This window comes from Trifolium pratense, linkage group LG6 (assembly GCF_020283565.1).
Source record: "Trifolium pratense cultivar HEN17-A07 linkage group LG6, ARS_RC_1.1, whole genome shotgun sequence".
Taxonomy (NCBI): Eukaryota; Viridiplantae; Streptophyta; class Magnoliopsida; order Fabales; family Fabaceae; genus Trifolium; species Trifolium pratense.
The window spans coordinates 24,716,394-24,741,197 of NC_060064.1; the positions used below are offsets into that span (position 1 = coordinate 24,716,394).

Sequence of the window (24,804 nt, forward strand, 5' to 3'; positions counted from 1 at the left end):
AGAGTTTGGTCGCAATGTAAGTAAAGTCGGCCAAAAATTGTTCCCACAAAAAATTGAACTTGATTTTTCTGAATAATTCATCCTAAGATATCTCATTAACCATAAGCCTAATTTCTAATCCATATGAAACTAATTTAACACATTTCTCGGATTCAAAGTTTACTCAAGACGGATTTTGAAAAAGCTATTATAAACATATAAAAGATTTCGTCAATATAAACGTATCTTCATATGTTACATTACATAAGAGATTTGTAAAATCTTTTCAAACCTATTTCAACACTATTTTCTTTGATGCTAGGCTAACAAACACATTATCCATGGGAAATCGACCAATGATTTAAATTAGATCGATGTCGACATATTTTTTGTTTTAAGTAAGGTATAGAATGTAAAAGAATCGTAGTATGATTTCTCTTCAACATATAAATCACATTAATAATTTTGTTGTCACATGATATTAATTTCCCTAAGAAAGCATGATGTTGTCGCATGGGTCAGGGTCCATTTTCAAGTCAAGTGTCTTGAATTGGATCCATGTACATTATAGCCCTCTTCACACTCTTTCTAATAGACCCACCAAAAGCCCTTTCACACATTCACAAGCATGTCTTGCAGTTAATGCATGGTTTATTTCCACACTTCATATATCATCTTAATATAGAGATATTCTATAAAATTGTGAATATATAATTATTAATGTTGTTTCATACCTAAAAATAATTGAATATGTCGACATGAAAATGAAAGAAAGCATTAAGAGAAAATAACTGATCATGATATGGATTTGAAATGATAATTAAAGATATATCATAGGTTGTCACTTATTGATTAGAGTAAGGTACTATTTTAAATCAACATTAGTGAACTTTCATAAAAAAAAAAAGGGAGATTAATTAAAGATAATATTAAGCTCTAAAAATTTCTCATGGAGAATTATGTATTAAACAATTCTTTAAACTTGTTTTTGTTAAATACTCCTACTTGTTTTTGTTATACATTATACACAACCTAAAATAAAATATATTGGCACTCAAATGCAAATATACCCTCTTGCGCAGCATCTAAGGCTGATTCCAAGGCATAGCTAGCTACAAAATTTAGCTCTAATATCATGTTAAATAAACTTAGATTCCGTTTATAAAAAAAAAAAGCAAAAGTACATATAGATATTGCACAATCTAAGACTCTTTTAGAGTTTTTTTTTTACCCTTAAATATTACTACTAATCTACAAATTTTTAGATACATTTTCTTTCTTTTCTTTTAGATATATATTTCTTATTAATATTATCAATTTATTTTAGAATATGAAGCGTCAAGTTTAAATATATTTATTTATACATAAAGAGAAACTTAGTAATATTCATATATAAATCATATGCATAAGTATAATTATATGACCAACTTTTCTCATAATATGTGTAAAAAATGTCATAGGGTTTTATAATTAGAAATAAAGGAGTAACTTTTAGTTTTTTAAGCAAATATGTCTTATTATAAGAAGAAGTTTACTTTTTAGATTCATAAAATGTTGGATGTATCTGACCTATAATATTATGGGTCAGATACTGTTAAGAAGTCTCACATCGGTTGGGAGATGGTCTGACTAAGTGTTTATAAAGTAGAGGTAATCTTCACCTTACAAGCTCTTACAAATGGATATTGGGCCTAACTCATCCTTAAAAAACCGGCTTGTAAGGTGAGGATTGTCTCTAGTATATAAACACTTAGTCAGACAATCTCTCAACCAATATGGGACTCTTAACACACCCCCTCACGCCCAGCACTATTGGGCTTGGTGCGTGGATATAAAGGGTAGGTGGCCCGATAGCGGAAACCTGATAACAGGTGGCCCAACGGATCGTAGAGAGGCTCTGATACCATCTTAGAAATGGATATTGGGTCTAACTCATCCTTACAAAACCAGCTTGTAAGGTGAGGATTGCCTCTAGTATATAAACACTTAGTCAGACTATCTCTCAACCAATGTGGGACTCTTAACACAAGCCGGTTTTGTAGGGATGAGTTAAACTCAATACCCAATTTTAATAGATACATCCAACATTCTATGAATTTAGAAAGTAAATTTTTTCTTATAATAAGAACCAGAGGGAGTATTATTTTTTCCATTCAAAATTACTGAAATTTAAATAATCAAAATGGAGAATAGCCTAATCTAATAAAATAAAATAAAATATAAAACCACTACAAAAGGTATGTCTTGCACGCAACAAATTGAAATCAACAAGTGATTAGTGTCATAATTAGTTTGAAGCTATGCACAAAAATAATTAATAGCAAAAGTTGAGCATCAAAGAACCATCGATAATCTCTGATTTTCTCTTTACTCATTTGGCTATTTGACAATAATTGTAAGATGAGATTGCATACGTAGAAGACAAGTTATTTTCTCTACGTGTCTCAGTGTCTATCTCTTGTGCCCCTCTTTTTTTGTTCATGTCCTTTTATATGTTGGCATCTTTCGTGGTGACTACTAAGGAGACTAGGACTGTCTACGATCCTACAAACATTTCATAATAACTAATAGACCTTTTGGTCATTTGGTATAGGATGTGTAACTTAACTGATTTAAGCTAGTTTAGTTAAAGATTAAAGAGTTAAAGTTCAAGAGTTCAAGTCTAAAAGAAAAACTAATATCACATAGTAATTAACAACTAAAAATTTGGTATTAAAATAAAATATAAAAAAAACCTTTTGGTTGTTTTATTTGGTGTTCCATCATTATCGCAAATACATGCATGCATAAGTAGCAAATGTTATAAGAAAGAGAAATATTTGAGTAATTTTGCATATGTCCTATGCTACTTAGGTGGTCAAAAGCTCATGCATCAGTCAAAGATCTGTCAAGTGGCCAATTTTAATTGGCCACTGGTGCGGCCAAAATTGCTATAAAAGGGGCTTTCTCTTCTTATGTTTATTTTCTTTACTTTAGTATTGTTAGTGTGTTTAGTTTTTGTTATTTTGTATCTAAATGGGCACAAAGTCCGTTTTATGTTAGACATAACGATCCCTCCGGTTTCCTTTTGGGATCGTTAAAGAAATCCAAGGATATTTATGTGTTATCAATTGACGAGTTGCAAAGCTCACTAATTGTTTACAAACAGAAATTCCCAAAAATGAAGTGGTAAATAAGTCATATAAAAGTCGCATGTGAAGAAATGCATATCAATAGACGCCAAAACTTCATAAAGGCTGCGGTGGAATCTTACAAGTGCCATAAGCTTGATCATTACAAGTATGAATGTCCTAACAATGGGAAAAACTATGCTGAATTGGATGAGGAATAGATGATCTTGATGTCTTATGTGCAGTAGAATGAGGCTAAGGTTTTTGTATTCTGGTTGCTCAAATCATATCTCTAAAGACAAAGGCAAATACAAAGCAATGATTCCTACCATAATTCTATTACTATATCAAATATTCCTAGCATTACACCGTCACTTATCCAAGGATCACAATAATTTATATTTAAATAATAATAAGAAAATATCTGTTGTATGAATCCGTCTAATATACCTAGAGTACATCTAAAACTATTTGGCTATTGGAAAAAAACTGCAAGGACATAACAAGGGACGCCCTAATAAGGATCTAAAAAAGGGCGCCCAACAAGAAGATCAAATGACTACTTTTTTGAACTTTGCCACAAAGAGTCCACTAGTTTGTGAAGTTAATGGGTCGAATCGCCATGTTTTTGGTATGTGACCACCCTTGCAAGGCCAATTTCTGGCAGCATCTATCTCTGTCAACTCTGTAGATTGAAATAAGTGTTGCAAAAACATAAATAAAACAAACACCTCAAGCAATAAGGGACATTAAGCAAATACCATGTATATGATCCAAGGAGTAATACCAAATTATGCCCACTAAACTGATTATGCAAGTTTAGCTTGTCACTGTCCTACATTTTCCCTTCAAAAAGAAGGTTTTGAGGATAGAGACAGTAGGAATCCAAGAATGAGGATTTTCTACAAGAAAAACATAATACTATTTGACAACTGACAAGCACACTGAACCTGCTAATCATATCACTACGGAATAACAAGAGAATTAAATAAATTTGTTAGTCCATAAAAATCACTATTGGTCAACCTCAGTCCCTGTTAAACTGTTATTCAGTTTTAGTCTCAGAAACTTATATAAACTGTGTGTTTTTAATTCCTATTAAGGACTGAAAACAAAGTTGTTAATTTGTTATGTATACAGAACCAAAAATGGAAGAAAATTTTTTGGAAACTAAAGTTGAAAGATCATAATTTTTTTAAGGCTACAAATATATTTAACTAAAAAGAAAGAAATATCAAACTCGGACCATTTAAAATAGGTGAAGCTTCAGACATAATTTTCAATAGGAAAGAAAGAATTTGAAGCATAAAGATTTTACCAGCAGTTATATTTTCCTTCAAGAACTGTTCCACCACATCTTCATTTTGAGCAACAGTTAAGCTAATCAACAATATAAGGTATTTGTTAGAAAACATTACATGATATAAATTATGGCGTGTCTTTGTGTGTGTGTGTATTTTAACTGCATGCAAAAGCAAAGAAAGTAAAAGACACCTGCAAGTGCTATAGACGAGTGATCCTCCAACTTTTAGTAGTCTGAAACCATTGGTCAGAAGATTCAGCTGTAGTGAAATACAAAAGTTATATGTGGGTTAAATGAAAATGATATTTAAGAATAAAGGCAAACAAGTAAATTATATAGATCAAGAGAATAACAAGTCATTGCCTGAAGAACATGTAAATTATCCGTCCTCTCAGCATCCAGCACACGACGTTGAAGAGTTATCCAGCCCCAATGTTCGAACTTCTGAATATGTTTAACTGAACCATCATGAGTACATTCTGCATCCACAAGGACCTGAATCAAATCCCAACAGATGATAAAATTGTAAGGACAGGAGAAAGTGAAGAACTATGCAAGTTGAATTCAAAGTAAAGCAGTAGTTACTTTATCATAGCCATAGCTTGCAATATCATTTTCAGATACAGTCTTATATAATTCTCCTTTAGTAAGACCAATAACTCCAGAATGCCGTCCGTAATATATGAGTTCAGGAGGCTGAGACTTAGACACCACTTGTGGAGTGCCACACTTCTTTGCTTGTTTCCTCTCTTTCCATGGTCTTCTAGATGTCCACTCCTTGAACACATCCGTTCTTTCTTCCAATCTAGACTCACCTGTTTAATACTTGATTGAATGAAAACATTTCAAAAATGAATAATAATAATAATAATAATAATAATAATAATAATAATATAATTATTAACAAATAAGTATGATATCAAAATTTCAGTATCATTCCAAGATTGACCACAAAATATCAATGCCACACAACTTAAACTTCACTTACATGATTCAGAGTCGGAACGAAATCCATCAGGAATAACCGAAAATGTTGTTCCATCAGCAACAAAAAGCCTGCATCGATCACCCAGTTTATATTTCTGCAGCATTGTTCTACACGCCGCCAAACGATGCTTTGCAGCATCAACTCCAGTTACAGAGCCCGAATCACCAAGAAGGTCTAGTATCATACAAAGTTTAGCACCTAAACATCACATTTGAAGGAAAATCCATTATAACCAATGACTTAAGAAAATCTAGAAGATTATATACGGAGTTGCTTTTCAACTAAAAGCATCCCTAAAAAAATGTTTTTATTTAGAATTAACAGTCTTACACATGTTCTCCCTGAAATAAATCAAGTCTTGCTCTCAAAAACACTTATTTTAACATTATTATAAACAATAAGAGGTCAGATTATGAAGCACAGATACTTAAAATATGTCAAAGTATAGGTGTCCGACACGTATCCGATATATACTCAAAAATCATCCAATAAATATTTTAAATCATTTTAAAAATATTTCCAGCATTAATTGTCATATACACCTTTGATACTTCTTACCAACTATAGACACAATTGCCATCTGGATACGATACATCTTTGTGCATCATTGTCATACTCATTACAGATGCAAAATTGTGAGTTTTTTTGTGTCATGTTCATAGTAGAAAGAATGTACTTTTATAGATGAGCGCTGACAACACTCTTATGAATACTTTCTCTAACACTCACTCTCTAATTGGGTGAAAGCGTGAAACCAAGTGGATCTCACCACTTTATGTGGGACCTATTTCCAAAGTAAGGGACTCACATTGATTTCAACCGATTAGAGAGTGAGTGTTGCTAGCACTCCTCATTTTTTATATAAGCAGGGGAAAGATATGTAACTAAAAGAGCGTTCGGAAAGGAGACAATTGGACTTTCAACTCATAATCATTGGGAATTTGAAAACAAACACAAACTACCCCTACTTCTTATGATCAAAAGTACATTTTTGTAAATTGTTATCATCATATGTTAACCATTGAAATTGAAATGTTTATATATTTATAAGCAATTAGCAATGTGAATATAACATTGATTGAGCAGAGAAATATCTACCAGGAGCAGCACATAGGTCCAACACATGATCCCCTGGTTCTATACCTAAAGCCATAACAGCAGCTCCAGAAGATGCATCAATTCCATATATCTAATGCAACACAATCAACCATAATCAATAACAAAAAAAAACTAAGCATAAAAAAAATGGAAATAAATCCAAAAGAATTCAGTTACCTTTCCTTCTTGGTATGCCTTAGAGCTAGCAATTTGAATATTCGGTGGAAGACTGTAAAACCCTAACAACCATTCCAATTTCTCGGGTTTACATTTAACTTCTGATTCAACTTCTTCAATGCAATATTCGAAACCAGGTTTTAACCTTTTCACCGAAAATTGAAAAAGTGGTAAGAAGTGAGGAATTGAAAGAAGATGAAAGCATGAAGAGTGAAAAGTGGAATATACCGAATGTATCTTGGAGTGGAATCAATTGAAGTGTAAATGGATGGATCGACTCCGTTGGATTCTAAGAAGTGAAGAAAAGCATCTGGTAGTGACGCCGTTGCAGCGGCGGGATCCATAGTTGTTGACAACAGCTTCAAAAACCTGTCGTTTTAGAGCGGTGGCAAACCATATCGTAAATTCAATAACGAGAATACACAATACATTTATGATTTTTTCTACTCACACCCCAAAAAAATCTAGTTACACCAAAATTTTATCAAAATTTAATCAAAATACAAAAATTGCCCTACTTTATATAAATTTTTAAAAACAGTTTCTCATCTTTTATTCTATTTCTAATGCTTCTGCGCTTCACTGTTCTCTCTCTCATAAACCCAATATTTTCTCTCTCACAAACCCCATTCTTGCACGATGAACTGCTAACATAGTAAATTTCACGTTTTATTGCTTAAGTTAGTGAATGACTGAATGTAAACTTAGTTTTCTTGCACGATGAACTGCTAATGCTAAATCTAAATTCACATAGTGGAAAATAGATTTTTCAAATCATAGTAAATTGAGTTTACATAACTTAAGTAAACTCAGTTCACATAATCTTATGTAAACTCGGTTTACACTTACATCAATAACAGGTAAACTGAGTTTACATAACCTAAGTAAACTTAGATCACATATTCACACTCACATTCGATTTTTTTTTATTATTGATATATCATCAACTCTCATTACTTATAGTATAGCTCTCATTACTTGTAGTATAGATTTCTACAACTTACACATGATTTTCAATCGATTTAATTCTCTTTTTTCTTTCTTTCTTTCTGTAGTAAATGGACATGGAAGAAGAAAATGTTGACGCACCTAGAGATTTCTACAACAACTTACACATGATTTTCTTTCTTCCTCTCACTATTTCATTAGGATTCTATCTCACATTATTAATTATGTGATTGTTCCTTGAGTTCTAAATTGTCCACAAAGTCGTGTTTACTTTTTTATTTTTGCCAATCTAAAACCATTGAAACAGAGTAAACAAATTTGAACAGAAGAAAAATTGAATAATTTGAACCACGCATACATAATACGTAAACTCAGTTTACATAGGTACACCAACAAACTCAGTTTACGTCGGTACGTCAAATGAATTCACGTTAACCACATCAAACCCAGAAAATCATAACGATGGAACTCAAAATCAACCTAATTTCATAAGGAACTTGTAGCAGATTCACAATCGAACTCAAATAAATTGCAGAATCATGAATTGGCAACTCACCTTTCAAATTGAGATTCAGAAGTGTAGATGGAGATGAACGCGACGGAGATTTAAGCGGCGGGGATGAACGGCAACGGCGGTTTAAGCGACGGCGACGGCAGCTTGAGTGTTTTTGGTGTGAACTAGTATTAACGAGAAAGCAGATGGAGTATTGAAAATTTAATTTATTGTAAGGGTATTTTAGTCAATCTGGGGTGTAATCTGATTTTTTTGGAGTGTGGGTAGAAAAATTCTACATTTATTTATGTTTTTTATTTGAGTTTAATTGTTGTACACCGTCGGTGTAAATTTTTTTTACACATACATCCAATGACGCGTTGCCACATCATTTAATGAATGTGACACATCATGTGTTTTTAATTACCATACATGATGTGTCGGTATATTATGGGACGCATGTGTAAAATAACTTTACACCGACGGTGCATATAAATTAAATTCTTTTTATTTTACCAACTAATGGAATTATCAATCGTAAATATTTATTTTCCGTCAAAAACATCGTAAATATTTATTTAATTTTTTTAGAGTTTAATTTAATGTTGAAATATAGGCGTGGTGGGCTACAATATGCAATGCAATACTTACTAGTTACTACCGATGAAAGTATGTAGGTTTGCAGTGGGACCATAAGACTTAGCGGTCCGCAATTGGATTAATGAATTGCGTATGCTCAATTTATTGGAAATTTCGTTGATTGTAAAGGAGATGGTAATTATGGATATCGTGTTATTGTTTGACTACTTGAAAAATATGTTCAGTCTTGATCCATCATTCGTCATGATCTTATAAAAGATGAGTATATGCTTTGTATTATAGCATGTCGCGATGGCAATTTGACTCATATTCAGTGACTACCCGCGAAAAATACTCATTATGGATAGGGTAAAAATCCGCATTTTGGGTACGGAAACGAGTATGGGTAATTACCCGCAAAAATGAACGGGTATGGATGCGGGTACGGGTACCTTAGTACCCACCCCGCCCCATACCCACATAATATATATATTTATTTTGTATATATTTTTATATAATAACATATGTATACCAATTTTTAAAAATATAACAACTATTAAATTATTACACATTTTTAATAAAAATATTTATTTATAATATAATACAAACACAATGTGAATATGTCAATAAAGAAATGAACTTTAACATGAGGTTGATAAATTTTTTGTTTATAATTTTCATGAGTCAACATTAAAATCTTAAAAAAAAAAATTATATTAAAACGATATGATATTTTATAATCGATTGATTTATTTTTAGCAAAATTGCGAGTAACGGGTACGGGTATGGGTACTTAGGTACCCATAGGGTATGGGGATGGGTACGGGTATTTTTTCAAACTGCGGGTATGAGGATGGGTACTATGGTACCCTACCCATACCCTACCCATTGTCATCCCTATGAATTGTTTGCAAGTGTTCGTATTATATAACCATTCAGGATTTTTATTTTGGGTGGGCCGCTGAAAAATTGTAACATATAAATTAAATACTAAAATTATATTATATATAATAATTGAAGTTGTAATAAGTATAAAATTGATCTCAAGAGATGAAATGAAATAACATAAGTTTCCTCCTGTAAAAAAAAAAGTTGGTCATTCAAAAATTAAAATGCATACTTTAAGATAGTATTTACATGTACCAAGTGACTCAAAATAATTAATAATTAAGTTTGAACTAATACTTGCATTAAATTGATCATCAAAAAATTATACTGTATTTTACTTTGCACAATAAAATTTAGAAGGACTCGAACCAGCGCCACATTGGTGTAGGAATCCCTCTTAACCGCTCGACCACAAAAATTCTTTTAAAATAATTACGTGTTTACTATTATATATATCAAACACTTGTAATTTTATATATGCATAGGGACATTCATGTAATTTCCAATTTTTTGTGGTGGCTCACGGCCCTGCCTGACCACCCTAGCTCCGCTACTATATATAACGACGTTTAGGTATTTTCTTTTTGAGCTATGCTATATGTCGCGAGAGATTTCTCGCGAATTTTCCACGAATCCCAATTTTAAGTATATAACAACTATACTTGCTTCAAAAATAGTATATAACTACTATACTATATAGTCACTTCCTCCGGTTCTTAATATAAAAGAGATTTTATTTTTTAAATTTATTGAGAATCTAATGTATTTAGTCCATATTATGATTTAGATACATTAAATTTTCAATGAATCTAAAAAAGTGAAATCTCTCTTATATTAAAGATTAGATGAAATATTTTTTTTGGTACCAATACCTAGCTACTTAAATAGGGGAAAAACCATCCATATCCTAAGAAAAATAAAAAGAAAAATTTATGTAATTAGTTGTGTATTGTGGTATTGATTGATAATTTTTTTAATTTAATTAAAATCAATTAATTTTTATTGTTAGTTGTTCATGTTGTGATTGGCGCTGGACATAGTAGGAAATATTACAGTTTGATTCCCTCCAACTGCAATCAGGAGAGGACTAAAATCATTTGATGTTAGAACTGACATCCGAACCAAATTAGGCGATCTAGTAAATCGAATATTTACGATGAAAATACAAACAAAAAACTCTACTTCAATACTTCATGTTACTAGAGTGTTGCCTCCAGAAAAAAAAATGTTACTAGAGATCATGAAAAACAAAACAAACCGTCACATGCAAACTCATTATTTTGAAGAATTTTTTTTTAAAGAAAGTCAAATTAATGCAAATCGATACACGTTGCTTGTTGTGGTATAGCGTTAGCGTTCGTGAAACATTCGCGAAAAAGTTTTTCGCTATATTAAGCATTATTGTTTCTTTTTTATAACTTAGGTCTTTATCTTTGAATACTAGTAAACAAATATAGATGATATATAATTTTTGTTTAACAATCAAGCTAGTTACCAAAATGCAAGTAAAGTAACTTGCTGATCCTAGAGAAATACAGGAAATTCTAACACTTGTACGAGCTGTACATAATTATCTTATCTATTCTTGATGATTATTGCTTCATGCATGCTCTTATTAGTGGTCAACGGTACAAATTTTCTTTTATCCAAAATTATTATTGAGAATAAAGTAGCATTTGTAGATGTATTTCTTTTACAACTTTATACCTATACTCTTTGCTGATGAGACAAGTTATTATTAGACATAATTAAAAGGCTTAAATATGTGATAAGTCCCCGCAGTTTCACTTAGTTTTGATATTAGTCCCTGTAGTTTTTTTTGTTTGTTTTTCATCCCTGCAGTTTGAAACAATTTTGGTATTAGTCCCTCTGTTACTTCCAGCCGTTACAAAAAAGCCACACTTAACGGGGTGCCACGTGGCCCAATCATTATAAGCCACGTGGCACATTAAAAAACACTTTTATTAATATTTCTTTTACCATTACTATCATTATATGTTATACCAACTATTAGTGTATTTTAAATACTGAAGGAGTTATATAAATCTAATTTTATTTTAAGTAATTTCATTTTGATTTAAACATAGACAATAGAGGATAATGAATAAACTGAAGCTTTAAATTGAAGCTTAAAAAATGACAGAGTTAAGCGTGGTGGTGGTGGTTGTGGTGGCGGTGTTCGTAGTGGTGGTGGTGGTGTGGTTGATGAAGAAGATGAAGTTGGATGGTGGTGTGGAAGAAGAAGAAGAAGAAGAAGAAGAAGAAGAAGAAGTTGGTTGTTGTTGAAGAAAATGAAGGTCACAAAATCTCTCTTTCATGGCCATGGCTGCTGCTCACGAGACACTAAGCCAAACCCCTCTTTTATGCAATCATTTATTTTTCTTTACATTAAAAAAAAATTTAATGTTGTGTTTTTTAATGTGCCACGTGGCTTATATTGATTGGGCCACGTGGCACCCCGTTAAGTGTTCTTTTTTTTGTAACGGCCGGAAATAACAGAGGGACTAATACCAAAATTGTTTCAAACTGCAGGGATGAAAAACCAACAAAAAAAATTACAGCAAAACTAGGTGAAACTGCAGGGACTTATCACATATTTAAGCCTAATTAAAATAAATCTATATATGTCACTTGCACTAATAAACAATATAGTATGTCATTCTCACTAAACAAGAATGTTCAATGACCATTGAGTCTTATGAGTTTAATTTTTCACTATATCCCTTTTTATGTTAGTATGAATATAATTTTCTTAAAAAAAAATATTAAATTTTACTTTCAACAATACTATTTCTGGCGAAGACATTTGATCATGAATGCTTCAATAATCGTAGTAGATCAATAAAATTTCATTAACATGTTTGATAATTTTGACATAATGTGATTTGTCGCTGTATTAAGCATTTTAATTTTTTTTACTTGGAAAAAGTTCATTTTAGATATTGTATTTTTTTATTTTGTTGAGTAAAATAAAAGATTTTGTATTTTTTGTAATTATTCTCAACATGAAATTTGTCTCTGATGACCAAGATTTTGATTTTGGGGTACAAACAAAGAAAAAAAGAGGCTACACCTAATTTGTCAAGAAATTAGCAAACACTATATAATTCTCTAGAAAATTCATTTATGTTAAGTTGCAAAAAGAAGAGATTTTATTTTGCCACCATATCCACTTATCGCGCTCCCTACATATGTTTATTTTTACTCTTCCGCTACTTAAGTAACAGATGTTATAAAAATGAAATTTTCTTATAAATGTCGTCTGCTACTTAAGTAGCGGACATTATAAAAATAAAATATGGTAGGGTGTTTTTGGAGATGTATTCACTACATAAGTAGATAAGAGTATTTTGGTAAATTCGCAAGACACGAGAAATGGATAGATGACAAAAGAAAATCTCAAATAAGAATCATGGATCATATACAGCAAAATGATCAACACTTTAAAAAGCTCAAGTGCCTAACAAAACATGTGAGAAATTGCTAATCATTTGGTCTTATTTTTGGGCTCAAAAAGTGCTAAACTCAGCAATAAAGAAAATTAGAAAACAAGTACACAATTTAAATTTTTGAATCAAAAACTACAATTTTGATCAAAATTTAGCCATTTCTCCTATTTCTGACAATTCAATCAATCTCACACTCATTTTCAAAATTAGTCTACTTGTTTATGTACCACTCATGTATTGAAGAGGTTTACACAATATTAAGCTTGAATTTTCACTACATAAAACTCATTGTTGAGTATCGCTTTAAGGTTATTGATGAATGTATATAATCAATCGAGTAGAGTGAGAGAGATCTACTTTTGAACCATACCTAAATGATTATTGTACCTTTCAATTTATATATAGACCTTCAAAACTTGGTCTCAGTTCACATGTTTGAGGACCAAAAAGCCTTCGTAACTAAAAGATATGAAGAAAAAATTTCCAACAAAAATGTGATCATGAAACCCTATTGGACCCACAAAAACATGAAAATAATGAACCGGAGCCAACGAAATATTCTCACTAAATTGAATTTTTGGCCTTATAATATTCATAAATTTACGATTTTGTCCCCTTAACTTTTAAAATAGCACTTTTGATCCGCCTAACTTTCACAAACTTACGATTTAAGCTCCCTGATCAAGTCAACAGAAATGTGGCGAGTGACTCACATGTCACATCAGCATGACTTGCCACATATGCTGACGTGACATGTGTGTCATTGTCCACGTGGCAAGATATGGTGACGTGGCATGTGAAACACTTGTCATATTTGTGTTGACTTGGTAAAAATCAGTGAAGGCCATCATTTTGCAAAAGGGGCTAAAGTTAGGGGATAAAGTGCTATTTTGAAAGTTAAGGGGTCAAAGGGTTCAAAGTCGTAAGTTTATTAATTAAGGGGATAAAAATGCAATTTAACCTTATAGTTCTGGTCTCGATAATTTTCTTCAATGTTTAGATCTATAAATGAGCACTTTTTTTTGCTCCTTCAATCCCTTGACTCCTTGAGAATGGAATGTATCAAAACTTTAAATGAGTAATTTCTATTTTTTCACGGTGGGATAGCTTTGAAACATACGAATTACATGGTAAAAGCTAAACCAAAATAGTCACAAACCAAACAGACACATATTCTTTTGTGAGCTACAAATACATTAGGAGAATTGTAAAAGAAGTTATGTCGATAATGATCTAAATTTTCACATGAGAAAATCATATATGGATTTAGCGCAGTGTGACTGCATGCGGTCATCATATCTAGATCGTCTAATCAATATTAGATGATCCCGATTTTAAGGTGAAATTAAAATTTGAGTTTAAAATTTAGACCATCAATTCCGGAATTAGGTGTAACTGTATCACAAGCTTATGTTTTTACGATCTTAATCTGTATTTACTTGAATGATGCTATAAATCTCCATCAAACTTAATAGTTATTTATTTATAATTGAACAAAAGCGAGAAGCAAAGTGAAGAGGATCAATGGCTGGTATGCTATAAATGAGTGAGAGCAATGGGAAAGAGAAGGGATAATGCAGTCAATAATTACTTACTTATAGGTAAAGATATAATCTTCTTTCTACGAGTCGAATGAGATGTCCCGTGCTTAAGAAATGCTTACGGAGTAGAAAGCGCGGATTCCATAGATATAGTGAAAAACTTCATTGCTTGGATAAAAGAATTAGGCTATGGTATAGAGTTCAGTTTTGGGTGGAAGGGCGTCAGAATGCCCCCCTTTTGGAAACTCTCACTATTAATTTCATAAGAGAAGAAGCGTAGAAAGTCTTGCTTACTATCTCCTCCATCCATCTAAGTCAGAGGAGGTTCAAGCTTCTCCTCTATATCTGATGGTTCATATATAACCAACTACATTTACGATCGCTATTTTCTCACTACACACGCAACCTCAATATAAAAAACATATAAAAGAAAATCCATTTCCATCATTATTATATATAGCCTCCGCCCCTGCTTGTGCACATGTCCATTTAACCAAAAACATACTCCAATTTAAAAATACAAGAATGTTGTTTGTATACTCAAAATTCTCAATGTAGTCAATAAATTCGTCTCCTCTCAATATGAAAGCAATATTTTATTAAACAAGCCAAACTTTTTTCACTTAATAAAAAACTACATACATAGTCTCAATTATTAATTTTGTCGTATAACAAGAATTCACCTTTGTCCACACCAGCAATATAGTACGTATCGTTTGCCAGGTAGGTTGAAGTAACATTGAAAAAGAAAAGAAACAATAACGAAACAGATCTTTGCACTATTTAGCAAGACGTGACAAGAAACAAAACGGGAAAAATCTAAACAGTGAAGACTCCAAGTTAAAATAAACGAAATTTTACTATGGCCACAATTAGGCATGTTAAAATTTACCGAACTTCAAATGTAATGTTACCATACAAAGCCAGACAAAGAGTGACAGGTTTGACATTTGAAACTGTTCATTTCTTTGTATAATTAGGTAACTATCTGTCAAAGAGAAAAACAAAGGGTAACTTTTGGTGATATCTAAAGTAAGATTCATTAAAATTTGCATAAATGAATTAATTAACGAAAAATATAAATCTTACCAAATATTTTAGGTGAGCACTCTGCCCATAACGTTCGACATAATAATTTTGATATTTTTTACCAGTTGAACTAGAATTTGTGAATGCATCTATTAATGACTCTGCATATAGTATTTTCCTCTTCAATACATGCTATATTGATCTAATGTCATACTCATGTTATATTCTTATATTAATTTACATTAAAATAAATTTAAGTTTTAAATTAATTTTTTTATATGGTACTAGTACCCGACTAAACATAACCAAAGAATTCACCATACTTGAAAACGAATATAAATAAGATGCGGTGTGAATTTAAAATAAATATTAATTATAAAAATAATGAAGATATTATTGTTAGTCTTGAGGCATGCACTAACCCTGACGAGTAAGGATGTCAATTTGTACCGTAAGCATAATACATGAAACTTTTTCCTATATGAAAGGAAATAGGGGAGAAATTACCCAATAAAAATTTGGATGCATAGATGTGATATGTGATCTTAATCCGATTGGGATTAAGTGCAGTCATTGTTTCGTTCAGTCGACTGCAATAAGGTCATTAGCATTGTCCGATTAATATCTTCAATATTTTTATTTATTTTATAATTAATATTTTATTTATAAGTTGACAAGATACTTGTGGAGATCTACATGGACAAAGATGGGGAGAGCATACCCTATAATGCAAGGTATGAAAAGTTTTGTTTTTTATGGCGAAAAAGAGAGCGATGTTCACATATGTACCGATGAATCTCTGAGACCAATGTTTTAAGAACCGGACCGGAGGTCGAACCGGTGTGGCTACTGGTTCAAGGGTCAACCGGTCGGACCGGTTCAATCGTTATTAAACCGTTTATATTGAACCGTTCATATAACTTTCTTATTTCACAACTAATAAACAAATTAATAAAGTAACATTAACAAAATAGAAAATTTAGAAACTTAAAATAAAGAAATCATAAATCCAAAATGCATAATTTATACCAAATAATTATACATAAATTCGAAATTCATAATTCATATAAATTGTTAAACTTTAAATTGGACAAAATCATATAAACTTTACATAATCATATAAACTTAAAATTGTTTGTTAAGAATTAAGAATATATTATACAATTAAGGCAAATATCAAGATATCAATGAATGCATATTAATGCATATCAATAAGGTAGACATGTAAACAATGCTGATCAATGCATATCAGAAAAGTATATCAATTATATTAAATTGTATCAATTGTATTTAATAGGTTTTCCAATAAACTCAAATTATAGGCTAGGCATTAAATTGTATTTAATATAGGTTTTCCAATATAGGCTATGGATTAATTCCTTACTACTCCTTTGTTTCCTTCAGAAAAATATTAATTAAAGAAAACGAAAAAAAAAATTGAATTTTTTTTTTTTTTTTAAATTTTCAAAAGATTCCGAACCGGCCGGTTTTTTCAAACCGCCCCCGGTTCACCGGTTCGAACGGTTCCGGACGGTTCGTACCGGTTTCAAGCGGTTTTTTTCCGGTTCTGCAGACTACCGGTTCTCAGCACTAGCCCGGACCGCTGCTGTGTCCGGTTCCCGGTTGAACCGGTTGAACCGGCCGGTCCGGTCCGGTTCTTAAAACATTGTCTGAGACCAATTAACTTAAATTTGACACAAAAAATTATAAAAATGCACATGAGATGAATCAATGGACCCATAACCCATTAAGATATCTTATACCATAGCCCTGATTGTGGGATAAATATATGTTTTGATTATCTAAACTCAAGAGAATTAGTCCATCAAATTTTGTGATTTAAGGTCATTTGGTTGATGAGTGAATCTTTAACTTGGAGGAACTTGGTTTGAGACCCGATACCAAGAAGGTAAACTCTTTAACTAAGATATATAAAAACAATCTTTATTTCCTAAAATAATAAAGGTAGTTGAAAATATTATCAAAGACAAGAACTCTATTTAACAATGAGACTTTTTTTATACTCAATATATGAAGTTTAACTAGGACAAGTTAAACTTTTTTGTGTGTATGTAAAAAAGGACAAGTTAAACTTTGATAAAATGACAAAATTAAACTTTCATAACAAGTCATATTCTGATTTTATTTACATTTTTCTTTTGTCAAGATTATTTTTTAGATTAAATCCTTAAAAGTTAAAACTAATTAATTACTAATTACTTACCAAAAACAATAGTAGTTTACTATTGGTTCCCAAAAAAGCGCAACCCCAACCATTACCGTACACCCTCGCAGTCACCCAAACACCGTAATTTCCACACTGTCTTCACACAGAAATCAATTACATACAGTCAATAATTCAGTACAGTTACACACTCACACAGTTTTCAGACATCCAACAGTTTCAAAACACCAAATTTAATATTTATTTAATAATTACAAAGTTATTGTATTTAGATCCTAACCGTACAATCGTAATCAGACGGTACGAAATGCCTGACTGGATAACTGCATTTGTTTTATGACCGCACATAATCCAAGTCCCTCTTCTGAGTTCTCACACACACTTTCTTTCTTTCTTTCTACTTGTGTGTATTCTATTCTTCTTTCTATCACATTCACTCACTCCTTTCTCCATCTTTCTTCCATCATCATTTTCTTCAATTTCAATTTCACACTCTTTTCTTCAATTTCAAATCCTCTTTTTCTAGGGTTAGGGTTTCCACATTCTCATGTAAACCCTATCTTCACGATCCACTTCCGATGGGTAACTGTTGCAGATCTCCGGCCGCCGTCGCTCGTGAAGATGTCAAATCAAGTTTCTCAAACCACGATCATGGAAAACGAATCAACAACGAAAATCACAACACAAACAAAAAAACTCCACCTCCGGTCACCGTACTCGGCGGCGCAGCCAAAGATAACATGGAAGAACGTTACCTCGTTGACCGTGAACTCGGTCGCGGTGAGTTTGGTGTAACCTATCTTTGCATCGATCGTGATACTAGAGAGCTTCTTGCTTGTAAGAGTATTTCCAAAAGGAAGCTTCGTACTGCTGTTGATATTGATGATGTGAGACGTGAAGTTGCTATTATGCGTCATTTACCTAAGAGTTCGAGTATTGTTACTCTTCGTGAAGCTTGTGAAGATGATAATGCTGTTCATCTTGTTATGGAGCTTTGTGAAGGTGGTGAGCTTTTTGATCGGATTGTTGCTAGAGGTCATTATACTGAACGTGCTGCTGCCGCGGTTGCCAAGACTATTGTTGAGGTTGTTCAACTTTGTCATAAACATGGTGTCATTCATCGTGATCTTAAGCCGGAGAATTTCTTGTTTGCTAATAAGAAGGAGAATTCGCCTCTTAAGGCTATTGATTTTGGGCTTTCTATATTCTTCAAGCCAGGTACGGAACTGAATCTGGGGTGTAGGGGGATAGATTATTTGAATGTTAAGTGGTTTGAGTGATTTTGGTTTGAAATTTGAAGTTGCCTAATTTATAAATTCTTAATTGTAGTAGCTAGTTTTTTAGGGTTTATTGTTGAAATTTATGCTTGATTGTTGATGAATGCTGCAATTGGTTGGTGGGTTTAGTGTTTGTGATGTCTGTGGTGGCTGTGTAGTCTGGCATATTGGATAGGATTAGGTTTTATACGGTCTACATTTTGCATCTGCCAAGTAAAAGGGAAAGTGGGGTGATTTGTTGGTATTTTCACAAAGCTTAATTTTCCTTCCCTGTTTTCAAAAGTTTAGATTCTGAACTTGAGTTACTTTGTTAGGAATACCTTGGAAATGTGAAGTCCGTCTTTGATCTGGGTCTAATCTGATATGATAAATCAGCAACTCTTTACAGTTGCTTTGTTTCTGTGTTAGATTAAGCTTATTTATTTGTTAGTCCAAATGTAGCATTTCTTTTTAACTTCACGTCCCTGCAAATCTTTTACGATGTGAAGCATAAAGTAGTGCAGTCTTTAGTGCAGCTGATTGCCACAATTGATTTAGATCCGTGATAAATAACAGTAACATAGCATTTTCATGTACCTGTTCTAGGGTTCTGTTATGATTGCTATTGTTAGAATTTATAGAAGTTGTCGGTGGGCTTGTACTAGCAGGGTTATCACTTGACACAATTAGTATTTGAGTTTATTGGTGTTCAGTTGAGTAAACAGGTGTTTAAGAAGGAAATGTGTCATTGCTGACAGCATTTGGGTAGCTTTGGTTCCATTTTCTATGGCAACCAGCACGGCAAAACTTGAGGACCACTCTTTGATGGTGTCTGGCAATGTTTGGTCAGTGACTTTATGGCAATGTTTGATTGTTGAGTTGTTGTTCTGGCTCGATTTGGCATATTTGGTTGTCTAGCTTTGGAGTAGTTTTATTTAGCCTAGATTGTCCAAGGTTTTTGGTTTGATGACATTGTACACTTTCGGAGGTTGAGGTGGCTGCTGGGGGATAAAGGTTAAAAATTCCAAAATCTATCTTATTTGCTTGGGAAGTTTGCTAAGTAGAACCTAGGAGATATTTGGCAACAACATTGCCAAGATCTATGATTTAGGGTAGGGGTGAGGTTCTGGCTTCCTATTTGCTGTATGGAGATGGGTTGGCATTCTTTGTTTTATAGTTTATACATTTGACACTTGTCAAAGTAAATTCTTTGTAAGCTGCAGGTAGAGGGAAGTGTTAGAATACATTAGGGTTATTTTTAGTGGTATTGTGCTTGGGCTAGAAGATATAGTACTTTACCTAATTTGTGATGTAAATAGATGTGTTAGGTTATTGTGACAGTACATCATGTGATAATATTTAGTTTATAATTAATCTTGTTTCTACCTTTACTTGATCATTATAAATTGAAATAAAAAATGTAGTACATTAACAATATGGTATCTTTTTTCATATTATATGCATATAAACTGTATGTTATTTTATTGTAGAGAAGCCCATGTTCCACATTGCCTAAAGATATAGCCTAAATAACTTGGGCAATCCTGCCCTTATAAGTAGATTTTGTATTGAGTTAGGTCCAAAATCTAAGATGGTATTAGAGTCTACCATTGATCTGCTATTGGACCAATTGTATTATCCATGCACTAGGCCGAATAATCTTGGGTGTGAGGGGGAGAAATGGCTAAGTCCCACATTGCTTAAAGAAGAAAAATATGTATTTGTTTTTTGCCACCAATTAAATTTTTCTCAAAACTCTAGTACTAAAATTGAGAAAAAATTAGTTTACTGATCTCAACAGTACAGGCAGTAGCAGTTGTTTAAACAAACGATTTCACAAATGGAAGTTGTATTATGGAAACTTCTCTTTCGATAACTATCAATGTCTTCAACAAGTCGATTCTTCCTCAGTTCCCGATTATTACTCAGTTTTCTTTTCTTCTTATAGTGGTGCAGGAATGTAACTGCTTCCCTTTTCTTGCTCTGCTAGATCCATAAACGAAGATGGAGAAAGGATTTTGTTCTCTTCTTATTTTCACTTTTCCTCAAAGTGCGATTAACTTTTGGGTTCACTCTCAAATTTCTGATTTCTAAATAGTAAGAGAAGAAATCTGATATTAATAACCATAACACAATTTTTTTTCTTTCTCAAAATTTGGTATTGCAAACATCTTTGACATTTAAAATAATAAATTGAACCCAATAGCCCAATTTTTTCACTAAATCCTCCAGAATATTTTGAAAACAAAACTGATTTGGGTATTAATGATTGTCAATAGGCCAATTATTTTGGTATTAATTATTAGATGAGATGAGCAAATCTTTAGTAATTTGTTTGAGTTAATCCACTACACACAAGATTTACTATTTTAATATTGAGAAGGAGGCTTATTATATCATAAGAAAGCAATAAAACGTAATAAAACGTAACTACTAAAATAGATTGTACTCTCTTTAAATTGAAGATACTCTCCAGCAGTTATATTGTATGTCAATCGAAAGTTAAAACAGAAAACAAACCAAACAACCTCTACTGTAAACCTTATTTTCTTGCAAAACAGAGCCTTTCTGTTTACTTCAGCCGTTCAGCATTACAGACATTAAATTAGGTTGCATATTCTCTATGTTGTTGACGATTGTCCATCTTATTGAACATTGTTTTACTTTCTCTATTCATGTTTCAACACTATGCTTAAATCTCTTTCCATTGCTTACAGTATCTGACTTAGTTTCCATAATTGTCTTGTGGGTAATCTTCAAATTTCCAGGTGAGAAATTCTCAGAAATTGTTGGAAGTCCATATTATATGGCTCCAGAGGTGCTCAAGCGGAACTATGGACCTGAAATAGATATATGGAGTGCAGGAGTGATACTCTATATCTTATTGTGTGGTGTTCCCCCATTTTGGGCTGGTAATTATATTTATAAATCTATATATACTTATAATGCTATATATTCATGCCCTCATCTACATGTGCACGTGTGCATACTCTATCTATTTCTGTGGTGTTCCTCCATTTTGGGTGGGTAATCAATTACATACATAAACCTATGTATTCTTAAAATGCTATTTATTTATGTATGCTCTCTTCTACATGTGCATGAGCATCTATGAACATTCACGTGTGCCCATATTTTCTGCATTTGTTCTATTTGTTAGTTTGAGGGAGGCTGAAGTATACTAATGCTTGTTTGCCACATTGTTTATCTGAAAAGTTGTGTTTTCTTTTAGTTCATGTCTATTACTTGTGTTTTTGAACTTGGATTATTATTATTATTATTATTATTATTATTATTATTGTTGTTATTATTATTATTATTATTATTATTATTATTATTATTATTATTATTATTATTATTATTATTATTATTATTATTTCATCAGCTCATACCAAATCTTATTATCATATTACCTTGATGTTAATCCTAATGCAGAATCTGAGCAAGGAGTTGCACAGGCTATTCTTCGAGGGCTTATAGATTTCAAACGGGAACCTTGGCCCAGTATTTCTGAAAGTGCTAAAAGTCTTGTTAAGCAAATGTTAGAACCAGACCCTAAGCTTCGATTAACGGCCAAACAAGTGCTTGGTATGTTCATGACTTTCCATGGTCATAATATTCAAAAAATCAGCTGTATGCTGTAAGTTTCAGTGCTAGATAATTTAGTGATGTTTGGTTTCTATCTTTTAAAAAGAAATCATGTGAAGAAGTCTCAAAACCATTGTGGGTTTTAATAGTTAAGCTATTTTCGTAACTAGATTTTATTGATGACCATTTTTACTGTATTTTATTTATATTTAAATCCTGAAAATCCTTTTTCCTTTGTATCTTTGTTTTCATTAACAAAAACTTAAATAGGGAAACGGAGTGGATGGTTGGTGAGTCTATGATTGGACACATTACCGTAATAAAAATAATTAGAAATCATTTGTGGTGATTATAGGATTTTTTAGAATAAATTCACGACCTTCATGATGTTTTCCTTTTCCTGTCTTGCAGAGCATCCTTGGCTCCAAAATGCTAAGAAGGCTCCAAATGTTCCTCTTGGAGATGTTGTCAAGTCAAGGCTTAAGCAATTCTCAATGATGAATCGATTCAAAAGAAAAGCCCTTAGGGTTGGTTCACTGCATCTAGTGATATATTTACCAAGTGCATTTTATTTTATTTTAGAACTAAGATTGTACTGTTGAAAACAGGTCATTGCAGATTTTTTATCCAATGAAGAAGTTGAAGACATCAAAGAGTTGTTCAAGAAGATGGATACTGATAATGATGGTATTGTTTCCATTGAAGAACTAAAAGCTGGATTCCGAAACTTTGACTCTCAACTTGCTGAGTCTGAAATTCAAATGTTTATTGAAGCTGTGAGTATGGTCAATTTTTCCTTGTTCATTTGTCTAAACTTAATTGGGCTTGTTCAGTTGGATTGTTTCAATAAGAGGATCATTTTGGTTCTCTTTCAAATTGTTGATTTTTTCTTGCATTTTTCCTATGCTCTGTTTTCATATTAATTTTCAAAGCATTGTCTGAATGTAACCGAAAGTTTAACGTTCCAGCATGAAATTGTTCTTGACTTCTTATTTTGTGTTTTCACCATTGTTTGTCGAAATCAGGTAGATAATAATGGTAGTAAGGGAACACTAGACTACGGAGAATTTGTTGCCATTTCCCTTCATTTAAAAAGGATGGCTAATGATGAGCATCTTCACAAGGCCTTCTCCTATTTTGACAAGGATGGGAATGGATTTATTGAACCAGATGAGCTACGGACTGCCTTGATGGAAGATGGAACTGATGACTGTACAGATGTAGCAAATGATATTTTCCAAGAAGTAGACACAGACAAGGTGAATAGTCGATAATTTTTCTTTACATGTTGTAATTATTAGGGAATCTTGTCATCTTAAATTCTTGAACAAATTACAGGATGGACGAATCAGCTATGATGAATTTGTGTCTATGATGAAAACTGGAACGGATTGGAGAAAAGCATCTCGGCATTACTCTCGTGGGAGATTCAATAGCTTGAGCTTAAAGTTAATGAAAGATGGTTCTTTAAACTTAGGAAATGAGTAGTTGTCCAAGTGTTTGCTTATATTCAATCTGTCTTTCCACATAGTGTAATAGTCCTCCTAAATCCTGGACTTGGCTTCTTTGTGATGATTATTTGGTTCCTTCTTAGATAGGGTCCTTTTCACCTGGTGTTGTCCGAGTCACGAAGGAAGAGGTACGCCGAAATATACACGCCCTTTGTTACTTGTGTAAAACATGGTGCCTTGGAACCAATGGCGTGACATGTATGATTCCGATCATTTTAACATCCCACCTTCTCTTCTGGTTTGAGAATGTTGAATCAAAACTCTTTAGTGCAGTCAGAATGTTTATCGAGGTGTGAATATCTTGTAGTTTGTATTCTTGACTCAGATTTGGTCATTTTATTCTACCCTACTCTACTAATATTTTGGCCAGAGAATGGCTGTGTATTCAAAGATATCTTATTGCTGCTTATTGTAGGAGAGTTCTGATGAGCCTTTGAGATGTACCGTGATCTTGAATTATGTGGTTTGCATGATGGTAAAGCCAGTTATGTTATATTGTAAGATTTCCACTATCTGAGTGCATATGTCATAAGAAGACCATCGCAAAACATTTCATTGCAAAAAGAAAAATGTTGTTTTTGATATTTCATAATTGGCCTTTGTTTTCCGATATAGTAATGATATTCCTCACCTGATAGCGGAAATCCCAGCAATACATTATTGCCAAAAATCTTTCTTTATA

General features: G+C 32.4%; 2 protein-coding genes across 3 annotated transcripts; one reads left to right on the forward strand and one right to left on the reverse strand.

The window, feature by feature from the left end:
* Nucleotides 1-3,398: 3,398 nt before the first annotated feature.
* Nucleotides 3,399-8,364, reverse strand: LOC123893153 (rRNA (cytosine-C(5))-methyltransferase NOP2C-like). Of its 2 annotated transcripts, none has more exons than XM_045943075.1 (10): nt 8,160-8,361; nt 6,884-7,024; nt 6,656-6,800; nt 6,479-6,569; nt 5,381-5,578; nt 4,978-5,207; nt 4,756-4,887; nt 4,584-4,651; nt 4,408-4,469; nt 3,399-3,774 (listed from the first exon to the last, which is right to left on the reverse strand). In XM_045943075.1, the coding sequence occupies exons 2-10, from the start codon at nt 6,997-6,999 to the stop codon at nt 3,641-3,643; spliced, it is 1,176 nt and encodes a 391-aa protein (XP_045799031.1). In that variant the 5' UTR covers nt 7,000-7,024; nt 8,160-8,361; the 3' UTR covers nt 3,399-3,640. The 2 variants fall into 2 exon arrangements, 1 of the variants encoding a protein (XP_045799031.1); XR_006803363.1 differs by having other exon boundaries at nt 3,696-3,774; nt 4,584-4,625; nt 8,160-8,364.
* A 9,747-nt stretch (nt 8,365-18,111) lies between these two features.
* On the forward strand, nt 18,112-24,565 carry LOC123889239 (calcium-dependent protein kinase 13). The gene is made up of 7 exons (XM_045938483.1): nt 18,112-18,985; nt 21,792-21,935; nt 22,459-22,611; nt 23,023-23,138; nt 23,220-23,387; nt 23,637-23,870; nt 23,950-24,565. The coding sequence occupies exons 1-7, from the start codon at nt 18,346-18,348 to the stop codon at nt 24,097-24,099; spliced, it is 1,605 nt and encodes a 534-aa protein (XP_045794439.1). The 5' UTR covers nt 18,112-18,345; the 3' UTR covers nt 24,100-24,565.
* The last annotated feature ends 239 nt before the right edge of the window (nt 24,566-24,804 follow it).

Coding starts and splice junctions, on each gene's coding strand:
- LOC123893153 (XM_045943075.1), bottom strand. CDS start 6,999: ATGGATCCCGCCGCTGCAACGGCGTCACTACCAGATGCTTTTCTTCAC. Junction 6,801..6,883: donor TCCACTCCAAGATACATTCG/GTATATTCCACT, acceptor TTCGGTGAAAAG/GTTAAAACCTGGTTTCGAAT. Junction 4,888..4,977: donor CAAGCTATGGCTATGATAAA/GTAACTACTGCT, acceptor GATTTGATTCAG/GTCCTTGTGGATGCAGAATG.
- LOC123889239 (XM_045938483.1), top strand. CDS start 18,346: ATGGGTAACTGTTGCAGATCTCCGGCCGCCGTCGCTCGTGAAGATGTC. Junction 22,612..23,022: donor AACGGCCAAACAAGTGCTTG/GTATGTTCATGA, acceptor CCTGTCTTGCAG/AGCATCCTTGGCTCCAAAAT. Junction 23,388..23,636: donor TTCAAATGTTTATTGAAGCT/GTGAGTATGGTC, acceptor TGTCGAAATCAG/GTAGATAATAATGGTAGTAA.